Below are 12,044 nucleotides of genomic sequence, written 5' to 3' on the forward strand. Positions count from 1 at the left end.
CTAGTATACAGTGCTCTCGTGTGAACTGCTGTTGCTCCAGTGGGAATGGAAAAGCCAAGCTCCAGAGCTTTTGGTCCTGGTACCTTTTCTGTCCTGACACGTTTCGGTTGAGAATTGTGACAGGACGTTTTCACCTTCGGAGCTGCATTTTGGGTTGTTTGTTACGTACACACCGCCACCTCGTGGAGCTGTTGAACAGCGACAGTGGGAACGTCGGCGTGTCCTTGAAAAAGACGTAAATGTACCGGGCTTATCCAAATGGGAAGATCCAAAGTTGAAAACGTCCTCCCCAATCGCTGCCAAAGAAAATGTGCCAGAACAGAAGAATTTCACCGACCTTCCCTTCCATTTGCAAACTTGTATTTGCACCACAATCGAGTGGGAGTTACTTTTCCTTGCAGCCTGAGAACTGCACACACCACCATGGTACACGGCACTTTCAACCTCTGCCGTAGGTAGCGTGATGCACTTTCAGTCTTGCAGAGTCCCAAAAGGTCCATCTACTTCTCACAAGGAAAACATGTCCAGCAAACTGCTCCATGGAAACTTTGAGGCTTCAGCAGAACCACCAAAGGCCAAGGGGACTTCGGGCACTTTCTCTTCTCACTGCATACCTGGGCAAGTGTTGCTGAGCACAAGGACCCTTTTTCCCCTCTTTCCCAATGCCTTCTGGAAACTGGGCACCAAAAAACACTGCTGGGCCTCCGTCTGTGACAACAGGAATTTTATATTCCCATGCTGGGGTAAAGGAAAGTGCTTGCAGAGAAAGGGTCTTCCTCGCAGGCTCATGTGGCCCCAGCACACACAGCTTCCCACATCAACTCTCCACAGAGCTCTGGCAGCGCAGAAACTGCTCCGCAGAGCAGGTTTGAAACGCCAGGCTTGAGATAGCGGGGCTGCTGTCATTCTTCATACCTCCGAGGGCTGGAACAGGGAGGAACAGAGCCAAGGTCAGAGCCTAGATCTGGGGTGACCTGAGAAACCCCTCCAGCCAGGGCCATCCCGCCCGTGGCTGGCCACACAGTGGAGAACCCCTCTGCCCCAGCTCCATTCACTGGGCTTTCCCTGCAGAGAGGTGGAGACAGCTCGGGGAGGCAGCGCTTGCCATCAGACTCACCTCCACAGGGAACGCCATGGTAGGGAGCTCCCAGGGACACATCTCTTCACTGAGCAGCTCCAGGAGGCAGCACACAGTGCTGCAAAACCAGGGTGTGCAGATACAGACCATCTCCCTGGCAGGGGGAAAAAGGCACTGTCATCCCTGAGCTGGGTGACCAAACACCTTCTGGGACTGACTCACAGAGGCCTGGTCTTTTCCAGCACCCTGGGAGGGGACAAGGGCACTTTGGGAGGTGGCTCCTCCTGTGCACCCGCCTCTCCCAGCCTTTTCCACTCTCAGCCATCCCTCGGTGACAAGGCCCTCTCACCCGTGACCATGGGCACTGTGTGTGGTGCCCCATGCACAGGCAGAAATGACAGGGGCAGTGGGGACAAGGGGGTCTCACCTGGCCAGCAGACCCACTGCGCAGTGGTGGGTGTCAGCGTTGAGCAGCGTGTCCCAGCCACACTTGCGTTCCAGTGCCATCACCACACCCTCACACCGCAGATGGCACAGCAGGGCTTGGATGGTCAGCACTGCAAACCTGTGTGCAGAGCAAAGCCCAGGTCATGCTGAGCCCTGGCCCCAGCCCCGAGGGCCTAGGAGGGACAGGAGGACTGGGGTGGAGCACCTGTTGGCGTTGGTGGGAAGGCTGTGTTGGTCCTGGCATTCCCTCCAGAAGGCGTCGTCCTCCTCCAGCCTATGCACTGCGTTGAAGAACACCTGGAAGAGCAGATGCACAAAGAGGCTGGGGAAACACTCCCTCACTGTACGTGGGCACCAGGGCAGCTGGAGGGCCGTCCACAGTGCCACGTTTGCCTGCAAAAAAGTAAAACAGCTGGAGACAGCACTCAGTGCTGAGACATCCATGTGGCAAGGCCCGAGCGCGGGAGGGAGAGGCCAGGGGAGACACAGGAAGAGCACCTGGCCTGGTGCCCCTGAACCTGCCCCTAAGCCAGGTTTCCAGCCCAGTGCCTGAGGCAGGGAGATGCAGTGCTGGGGGAGGATGAAGAGCTGCCCTGGAGGCGATGTGGGAGTGAGCAAAGTCCAGTTCCAGAAACTCAGAGCCAGGGCAAAGACATCTGTTTCATCCCCATCCAAGGTGCACATGCTGCAGGCTGGCCAGCTTCCCAGGACAAGGGCAAGTATCTCGAGCACCGACTGTGCAGTCCGACTTGAGAAGATGATCGTCCTCCACATGGTCGCAGCAGCTCTGCAGGGTCAAACTCTGTGTCAGCAGGGTCTAAGCCACAGTGCCACGGCCTGGGCAGCTCCCAGTCCCAGGTGACAAACCCACAGCACCCTGAGGAGCAAGGAGGGCGTGTGGGAGCAAGATCCGTGGCTGGCATGCCGGGGCTGGGAAACAGGGGAGTCAGAGGCTCCTGGAACTCTCAGCCTGACAGACACCTGGGATGGGCTCTACAGGCTGATGAGCTGGTGAGCCCTGAGCCCTTGAGGCAGGGGGGCCCCATACCTGTCACATGATGGGGCAGAGCACAGCAGAGTCATCACCACATCCATGGGGTGTGCCTCGGCCAGATCCAGAAGAGTCTTGTCTAGACTGTGCTCAGGAGATACACTGGACGTGAGCCACCGGTGGATGTACCTCACGAAGGCTGGCACCTGCAGGGGGCACGGGGGAGATTTGCAGAGCTGCCAACTTGCCCAGCTTCTCCCAAGAAGTGCTTCCCTTCCCACCACACTGTGCTGGCCTCAAAGGCTGAGGGGGCCTAGCGGATCTGGCGTGAGGGGCTGCACAACCCCTGGGGGGCTTGAGCCCTGGCCACACGCTGCTTACTTTCTTGGGATTGGAGACACCATTTTCCACGAGCAAATCCAGCAGGGCAGCACTGGTTTCAGCATTGTGGAGGTCAGAGTTTGCCATGCCCCCAGTGCCCATGGCAATGGTCTCTTCCCTCCAAATGCACCTGGTGAATTCACAAACCATCTGCAGGAGAAAGGCAGGAAGAGCAGTGCCATGAGAATGTGCCATGGAGAGCTCCGACAGCAGTGCTCGGCTGAGCAGTGACAGCAGGCACAGCCTGGGGGGGATGGCCTCAGGTACCTGTGCTGCCCTGTGGAAGCGGCCCCGGGCATGGTCCTGCTCCTCTGTTTAGTCTTGGCCAGGATCTGGCAAAGAGAGAGCGTGGTCAGAGCTGAGGGGCTGCAGCAGGGGACAGAGAACACAGCCCAGCCCTGCACTGCACAGGCAGGGCCAGCCCCAGGATGCCCAGTGCATGGAGCTGCTGGGGGATCAGCCCCGGCCCCTATTCCCTGCTCCCTTTCTCTGGGCATGTCCACAGAGGATGGGATGGGAAGAGACTCAGCCGGCTGCAGCCACCAGTCCTGTGGCCCAGCTCTGCCACTCACCCTCCTGCAGGGGCTGGAACTGTTCCACATCCTCAGGGTGCTGGGCTGGGGTAGGCCCAGGGTGTTCCTCCTCCCCCTCCTTCAGCCAGGCCAGCTTGGGCACCCTGGGGGGTCTCTGCTCCATGCCTCTGTCTTGCTCCATGGTTTCCTGCAGGAGACATGGCACAGAAAAGCTCTGGGTCACCAAGTCCTGCACAAGTGCCTTGAAAGCTCCTGCAACAGAGGAGGTTCTGGAAGGCTCCAGGTCATCAAGTCCCACAGTCTGGCCAGGAGGGGACATGAGGGAGTTGGAGAGCTGCCAGAGGGAGCAACTGGCCCAGTTTACCCCCTGAGAAGTGCTTCCCTTCCCACCACACTGTGCTGGCCTCAAAGGCTGAGGGGGCCCAGCAGAAGGGACACACAATCCCCGGCCACAGGCTGCTTACTTGAGCAGAGACAACTCTCTCCTCAACCAAGTCCAGACTTGGAGCATCGGCCAGGCGCTGAACAGGTGTGCTGTCGGTGTTCATCAGCTCATCGGTCACCGCGGTGTCACAGGTTGCTGTGCCATCAGCTGACACGGTGCCGACATCAGGCTTTGCCTTGAGCTCCTTCGGCGTGGGGTCAGGCTGTGCCATGACCTCGGTTGGTGTTCTCCCGGTCTTTCTACGCCGAATGCCCAAGACTTTCAGAAAGGCCTGCAGGAAAACAAAGGGCAGGGAAGGGAGGAATGTGCCATGGAGAGCTCCAACTGCAGTGCTTGGTTGAGCAGTGACAGCAGGCCTAGCCCGGGAGGGGGAATGGCTGTAGGTACCTGTGCCACCCTGTGGAAACAGCCATGGGCGCGGTCCTGCTCTTCTGTCTGGACCTGGCTTGGATCTGGCAAAGAGAGAGCGTGGTCAGAGCTGAGGGGCTGCAGGAGGGGACAGAGAACACAGTCCAGCCCTGCACTCCATCCCGGGCCAGCCCCGGGATGCCCAGTGCATTGTGATGCCGAGGGATCAGTCCCAGCCCCTATTCCCTGCTCCCTTTCCCTGGGCATGTCCACAGAGGATGGGATGGGAAGAGGCTCAGCCAGCTGCAGCCACCAGTCCTGTGGCCCAGCTCTGCCACTCACCCTCCTGCAGGGGCTGGAACTGCTCCACATCCTCAGGGTGCTGGGCTGGGGCAGGCCCAGGGCTTTCCTCTTCCCCCTCCTTCAGCCAGGCCAGCTTGGGCACCCTGGGGGGTCTCTGCTCCATGCCTCTGTCTTGCTCCATGGCTACCTGCAGGAGACATGGCACAGAAAAGCTCTGGGTCACCAAGTCCTGCACAAGTGCCTTGAAAGCTCCTGCAACAGAGGAGGTTCTGGAAGGCTCCAGGTCATCAAGTCCCACAGTCTGGCCAGGAGGGGACATGAGGGAGTTGGAGAGCTGCCAGAGGGAGCAACTGGCCCAGTTTACCCCCTGAGAAGTGCTTCCCTTCCCACCACACTGTGCTGGCCTCAAAGGCTGAGGGGGCCCAGCAGAGGGGCCACACAATCCCCGGCCACAGGCTGCTTACTTGAGCAGAGACAACTCTCTCCTCAGCAAAGTCCAGACTCGGAGCATCGGCCAGGCGCTGAACAGGTGTGCTGTCGGTGTTCATCAGCTCATCGGTCACCGCGGTGTCACAGGTTGCTGTGCCATCAGTTGACACGGTGCCGACATCAGGCTTTGCCTTGAGCTCCTTCGGCGTGGGGTCAGGCTCTGCCATGACCTTGGTTGGTGTTATGCTGGTCTTTCTACGCCGAATGCCCAAGACTTTCAGAAAGGCCTGCAGGAAAACAAAGGGCAGGGAAGGGAGGAATGTGCCATGGAGAGCTCCAACAGCAATGCTTGGCTGAGCAGTGACAGAAGGCCCAGCCCAGGGGGGAATGGCTGTAGGTACCTGTGCTGCCCTGTGGAACCGGCCATGGGCGCGGTCCTGCTCTTCTGTCTGGACTCGGCCTGGATCTGGCAAAGAGAGAGCGCAGTCAGAGCTGAGGGGCTGCAGGAGGGGACAGAGAACACAGCCCAGCCCTGCACTCCACAGGCACGGCCAGCCCCAGGATGCCCAGTGTGTGGAGCTGCCAGGGTTCAGCCCTGGCCCCTATTCCCTGCTCCCTTTCTCTGGGCATGTCCACAAAGGGTGGGATGGGAAGAGGCTCAGCTGGCTGCAGCCACCAGTCCTGTGGCCCAGCTCTGCCACTCACCCTCTTGCAGGCGCTGGAACTGCTCCACATCCTCAGGGTGCTGGGCTGGGGCAGGCCCAGGGTGTTCCTCCTCCCCCTCCTTCAGCCAGGCCAGCTTGGGCACCCTGGGGGGTCTCTGCTCCATGCCTCTGTCTGGCTCCATGGTTTCCTGCAGGAGACATGGCACAGAAAAGCTCTGGGTCACCAAGTCCTGCACAAGTGCCTTGAAAGCTCCTGCAACAGAGGAGGTTCTGGAAGGCTCCAGGTCATCAAGTCCCACAGTCTGCGCAGGAGGGGACATGAGGGAGTTGGAGAGCTGCCAGAGGGAGCAACTTGCCCAGTTTACCCCCGAGAAGTGCTTCCCTTCCCACCACACTGTGCTGGCCCCAAAGGCTGAGGGGGCCCAGCAGAGGGGCCACACAATCCCCGGCCACAGGCTGCTTACTTGAGCAGAGACAACGCTCTCCTCAACAAAGTCCAGACTTGGAGCATCGGCCAGGCGCTGAACAGGTGAGCTGTCGGTGTCCATCAGCTCATCGGTCACCGCGGTGTCACAGGTTGCTGTGCCATCAGTTGACACGGTGCCGACATCAGGCTTTGCCTTGAGCTCCTTCGGCGTGGGGTCAGGCTGTGCCATGACCTCGGTTGGTGTTATGCTGGTCTTTCTACGCCGAATGCCCAAGACTTTCAGAAAGGCCTGCAGGAAAACAAAGGGCAGGGAAGGGAGGAATGTGCCACGGAGAGCTCCAACAGCAGTGCTCAGCTGAGCAGTGACAGCAGGCCCAGCCAGGGGGGAATGGCTGTAGGTACCTGTGCCGCCCTGCGGAACCGGCCATGGGCGCGGTCCTGCTCTTCCTTCAGCACTTGGCCTGGATCTGGCAAAGAGAGAGTGCAGTCAGAGCTGAGGGGCTGCAGGAGGGGCCAGAGAACACAGCCCAGCCCTGCACTCCACAGGCAGGGCCAGCCCCAGGATGCCCAGTGCATGGAGCTGCCAGGGGATCAGCCCCGGCCCCTATTCCCTGCTCCCTTTCCCTGGGCATGTCCACAAAGGATGGGATGGGAAGAGGCTCAGCCGCCTGCAGCCACCAGTCCTGTGGCCCAGCTCTGCCACTCACCCTCCTGCAGGGGCTGGACCTGCTGCATCTCTTCAGGCTGCTGTGCAGGGGCAGTCCCAGGGTCTCCGGTCTTCTTCTTCCTCCTGAGAACCCTGCACAGGCTGAAGCGTCTCCCTGCCATCCTACAGTTGGGCCTCAAGGGCACCTGCTGCAGGGATTGGAGACGCCAGGGAAAAGCTCTGGGGCACGAAGCCCCAGAGAATGGCCTCGATGGCACCTGCCGCAGGGATTGGAGACACCGCAGAAAAACTCCGGGTCACCAAGTCCCGCGGTCTGGCCTCGAGGGCGCTTGAACCACAGAGAAGACTCCAAACGCTCCGGATCAGTAAGGAACGAGTTGGCTGCACGGGGGCTCCGCACAGCACCGCTCTGTCCCGTCTGTCCCGTCGCACGCTCCGAGGAGCACTGAGGCGTGGCCACCTCACCACCAGTATTAAGTCATCACATGTCACAAAGGGCCCTGTGACACCCTGCCCCGTGCCATCCATTGGCAATGCCCACCGTGTCACAAAGGGCCCTGTGACACACTGCCACGTGCCCTGGGGCCTCCCCCAGGCCGGCCAACCTGCCCAGGTCGGAAGGAATCTGTTTTCCAAAGTATCTAAGACAGCTGGACATGAACTTTAGGCCCGGTTCAAAAACCAAGCAAACCCTCCCCTGCTGTGCCTGCCCACAGCAGCACAAGGAGCCCCCTCAGCTGCTGAGGCAGCCACAGTGGGAAGGCCACGGGGCCTCCACAGAAGCTGGCACGGGCTCCTTGGGAGAAGTCCTGCCTGGTGGCCCTCCCGAACACTGGGCTGTGACACACAGAAGGAACCTGTGGGCAAGGACACCAATGCTGCTCTGACCCCATTGGCCGGGGCTGCACCAAAATCAGCAGCTCCGGCAAGTCCCCGCCCAAGGAGACCTGCCACCGCCCCGAGTCCTGGCAGGACAAAGCTACACCCTTATGGTCCCATTAGCCAAAGGCACAAGCAGACATGAGCCAAGATGGTACAGGTTTTTTAGATATTAAGATCAAATAACTGGTTTTCAGTGTTCTTTTTTGAGAGCACTGCTAATTAAGTTTGCATGAAATGATGACCAAATAAAAGAGAAAACTTAAACTGCTGTGGAGTCAGAGAGATATGTTCCATCAGCACATTCAGCATCTCTCAACTACCTCATGGCAGCTTCAAAGGATAGAAAACCAGCTTCTAGTTAGAAGGAAAATTTTCAGTTTAAAAATATTATTTCCCTTATGAACACTGGGAATGTTGTTCAAAAAGAATAAGAGTACATGTGTTTAGTTCACTAAAAAACAAAGAAAAACAAGAATGAAGAAGCAAAACTTATTTTTAATCTTACTTCAAAAACACAATGATGGACCAGTTATCCTATCACCAACCATGGCCAACAGCAGGTGTCAGATATAGTTCAAACCTATACTGGTATTTTCCCACTGTCCAGATAGACAGAACTCGTCTCTGTAGGTGACTTAGAATCAATCAGCCTATGTATAGTGTGATTGAAAATAGTGACATGCACATGTTTTGTACCAAGAATAATTTAAATATTAGCTAAACAGATAATTCCTAAATGCCAGATTAGACACATTTTCATTTATTCATCTATATTCATTTATTTTCAATGAGTATTTCAGGAATGCAAAACAAAGGTGTTCTTTTAGGTATCTAATACTTACTCGTTCTTTTGAAAATGCTATATTTTTAAAAAGCAGCAGAGTGGATTAAGAGAAAACAATCTTACCACTGACAAAAGCCAGATGGAAGCAAGAATGCAAAATATTTGTGTTAATAGCATTTTGCTGGAAAATCACAAACCTCTCTACAAAAAGTAAGAGATTTGGTGCTCATACATGGAGTCTGTGAGCTGCAAAGGTTAGTGAAGACAGCAATGCAACATGACAAAAAGCAACAATGAGGATGGCTGTGCAGGATACTGTGCTGCTCCTCCTGAAGATTCTGTACTTTCTCTTCTCTGTGTTTGCTTACAAGCACATCCCATAAAACTGCCTTTACACCTGAACTAGTCTGAAGTTTCCAACATACAAATTACTTTTGTTTTCAATTTGTCTCCTGAACCCATTATTCTACCATTACTGCTGTTATCCTGCAGGTGTAAACCCAGTTTAGAGTATTCCAGTTACTCCCATCCCCACCTTTCATGGCATCATCTCTGGTATCAGCCCCAGCCGTGCATCACAATTCCCATTGCTCACTGCTGAACAGTGAAGTCGAAAGAGCTACATGGGGGAATCAACAATATTTATGAGTACCAAACCTCTACATCAAAGCTGACCACCAAAAAGCCAAAAATAAACATTTATATCTCTATTTTTAAGCTTAAGCTTTAAAGCCTGGATCTCAGAATGATGGATCCTGTGTATTTCCCAGGAATTCTAGCAATTCTCTGCTTTGGGAAGGACAATGAAACCTGCCTGCCCACAGTTCCCTCCCCCATCATACAGCCATGAATAAAGGCTCCCAAATCTTACAAACTCATGAAAAAGAGAAAACCCACACCCAGAACCACTCAGGCAGACACTATCACCTGGAAGTGTTCCAAAAATGTGTAGATGTGGCACCTGGGGGCACAGTTTAGTGGTGGAGCTGGCAGTGTTAGCTTAATGGTTGGACTTGATCTTTATGATTCTATCTTGTAGAGCCAGACCATGTTATATGTGTGCCTAAGTCTGCCAGCACCTGCAGTGACCACATGTGCATGGGGTGGAAGTCAGGAACAGGGATGTAAAGGCAAAGTTATGTGTTTCCTAATAGCTGGAGGCTCAGATGGGTGTTGAGTCCAGTTGAGTTGGGGATCTGGGCACCCTCGTGGCAAAACAGGAGAGGCAAATGCCATAAGCTAAGCCTCTCCTGGGAAACCAGGTAGAGATGGATTTCAGGCTCCATTTCTGATTTTCAGTATTGCCAGACGATAAAATAATGGATTTCTGGGATATCTTCTTTAAGAGAAACATGCCTTCTAGCTGCAGGGCTACTCTCTTAAAAATAATAGTCACATGAGCTGCTCTTTGCAGTTCTTGGTAATCGTTTGTGAGACAACTGTGAACTGATATATAGGACATGTGGCCTGGACTTTCTCCAGCCATTCGTTTTACAAAGTTTTAGCTGATAACTGGAAGTAAATCCATAATCAGAGTTCAACAAAACCGATGCATGAAGATAGTAGACAGTTGCTTCTGAAGACAATAAATGCCACTCCAACAAAACCAGCCAACACTCTCACTTTCCCGTCCTCATGTTCTTCCTGAGAAAGAAGTCCCTCCTCCTCCAAACCAAGGGGCAAAACCCCAACAATTTCTCCATGTATAACAATACCCAGCTTTCCAAACAGCTGCCCTAAGAGCTGCAGAGAGAACATGTGCCCAGACAAGGTGCTGCAATGATGCTTGGGGTGGTGGGTTGATTTACAATGGCAACAGCTCCAGCTTTGCTCCTCACTTCATGAACACTGAGGGGTGTTTTGGCTCCCATCAACACAGGGTCATCCCAAGCACCTGGCCAAGCTAGGGGAGTTTCCAAAAGCCAGGTGGAGTCAGACCAGGAGCATCCACCAGCAGCCCATCCTCCAGCCCATTTCCAAGCCACAGGCCAGGAGCTCACAGGACCCTTATTCACAGGATCATAACAAAAACAGGAGCTCCAACAAACATGTTGCTGCTGACCTTAGGAATTTCACAGCGGCCTCTGCTCTCTCCCCATCCTCCTGCAATCATCTCCCAGTCATGAGATCTCTCAGAGCTGGGATGGCATTCCTTTTGCCTTCAGTTTCTTGGCAGTTTTACATCTTACCATCCCCATCACGGTGGAGAAGAACAAGCAGGGCAGGGAAGGGGTGTACAATGGCACTGCTATTTCTCTGTGTGACTCATGAGGGTTGCTGTGGCTTTCATCTATTAATAGGACAGTTCAATTATGTTATGGCATGGCCAAAGCTCATTTTGAATGACCCTGTACTGGTTTTCTGTGGCAAGTGACTCTGTGGGGGAAGACCCACGATGGAGCAGATTGTGCCTGAAGGACTGAACCCCATGGAAAAAATGACCCACATTCCAGCAGCTCATGAAGAATTGTTGCCCAGGGGAGGGACTCCATGGAAAGCAGGGGAAGGACTCCTCTCTCTGAGTGGCAGAAACAACTTGAGACGAACTGATTGTAACCCCCATTCTCCATCTCCCTGCACTGCTGGGGGGGCAGATGTTTTTAGGATTTTACTTCTCATTATCCTGCTCTGATTTTGTTAGTAATAGATTTAATGAATATCCCCACTTCAAGTCTGTTTTGCTTGGGATGGTAATCAGTGAGTGATCTCTCACAGTCCTTATCTCAACTCATGAACTCTTCATTATGTTTTCTCTCCTCTGTCCAGCTGCAGAGGGGAGTGAGAGAGTGGCTTTGGTGGGTACCTGGCATCCAGCCAGGGTCAACCCACTACAGACCCCAACAACCTCACTTACAGCAAACGGCCACTCAATTTAATTATCGTGGAAACAATGCTCTGATATCTGTTGCAATTAGAAAACTGCTATCAAGGAAGTCTTGAAAACAAAGTTTGTGGAGTATCAGTTATAGGGTAGAAGCTGTAAGAACATATTCCCTAACCATGTGAAAATTATGGAGTCCTCACAGCCCCCATAGCCCTCAGAGCCTCCACAGCCCTCACAGGCCCCCTCAGACTCCAAAGCCCTTTCAGATCCCATTGCCCTCACTGTTCTCATAGACCCTTTAACCCTCACTGACCTCGCTGACCCCATCCCCCTCACAGACCCATACCCCTCAGAGCCTCCATAACCCTCACAGACCTCAGATCCCATAGCCCTTAACTGCCCTCATAGCACCCATAGACCTCACAGACCCCACAGACCTCACAGCCACCAGGGCCATCACAGCCCCCAGGGACCTCTCAGCCCCTCAGAGCTCCCAGAACCAGGTGGTGTCTGGGCACAGCCAGAGCCTGAGCAGACACCTCACTCATCCCCAGGTGACAGCACCATGGTGTGCCCATGCCAGATGTGCCCTTCCTGCCCTTCTGCACCCTCATGGGAATCCTGGGCTTGCTCTGTGGGGCCCTGGTGGGCATCTGGTGCCACCACTGGTGGGGGTGCTTTTCCCTGGATGGTGGTACCCAGACATTCAACTGCCACTTGATGCTGATGTTTTCTATTTCGGAGGTGGGGATCACATTTCTTCTGAGGTGTGGGGTCATAATCCCTCTCTTGGTTAGGGAAAGTAATTTTGAATCCACACGTTGGTTGGTCTTGGTGAAT

The 12,044-nt window shown here is 54.6% G+C and overlaps 1 protein-coding gene and 1 long non-coding RNA gene across 2 annotated transcripts in view; both read right to left on the bottom strand.

The window, feature by feature from the left end:
* Positions 1-12,044, bottom strand: part of LOC135417535 (uncharacterized) — a 73,055-nt gene that overhangs the window by 53,762 nt on the left and 7,249 nt on the right. Inside the window, exons 10-16 of the mRNA XM_064661858.1 lie at positions 6,085-6,149; positions 5,661-5,808; positions 5,357-5,421; positions 4,991-5,242; positions 4,566-4,713; positions 4,263-4,327; positions 3,960-4,146 (exon numbers count right to left, since the gene is read on the bottom strand). Of these exons, the coding sequence (XP_064517928.1) occupies positions 3,960-4,146; positions 4,263-4,327; positions 4,566-4,713; positions 4,991-5,242; positions 5,357-5,421; positions 5,661-5,808; positions 6,085-6,149 (930 nt within the window). The remainder of the gene's footprint in view (positions 1-3,959; positions 4,147-4,262; positions 4,328-4,565; positions 4,714-4,990; positions 5,243-5,356; positions 5,422-5,660; positions 5,809-6,084; positions 6,150-12,044) is intronic.
* Positions 1,143-2,435, bottom strand: LOC135417602 (uncharacterized). Its single transcript, XR_010432130.1, has 3 exons — positions 1,731-2,435; positions 1,506-1,643; positions 1,143-1,232 (listed from the first exon to the last, which is right to left on the bottom strand). It is a non-coding gene; the product is annotated as an uncharacterized LOC135417602 (long non-coding RNA).

Source organism: Pseudopipra pipra, chromosome 7 (genome assembly GCF_036250125.1).
Source record: "Pseudopipra pipra isolate bDixPip1 chromosome 7, bDixPip1.hap1, whole genome shotgun sequence".
In the NCBI taxonomy this organism is placed as follows: domain Eukaryota; kingdom Metazoa; phylum Chordata; class Aves; order Passeriformes; family Pipridae; genus Pseudopipra; species Pseudopipra pipra.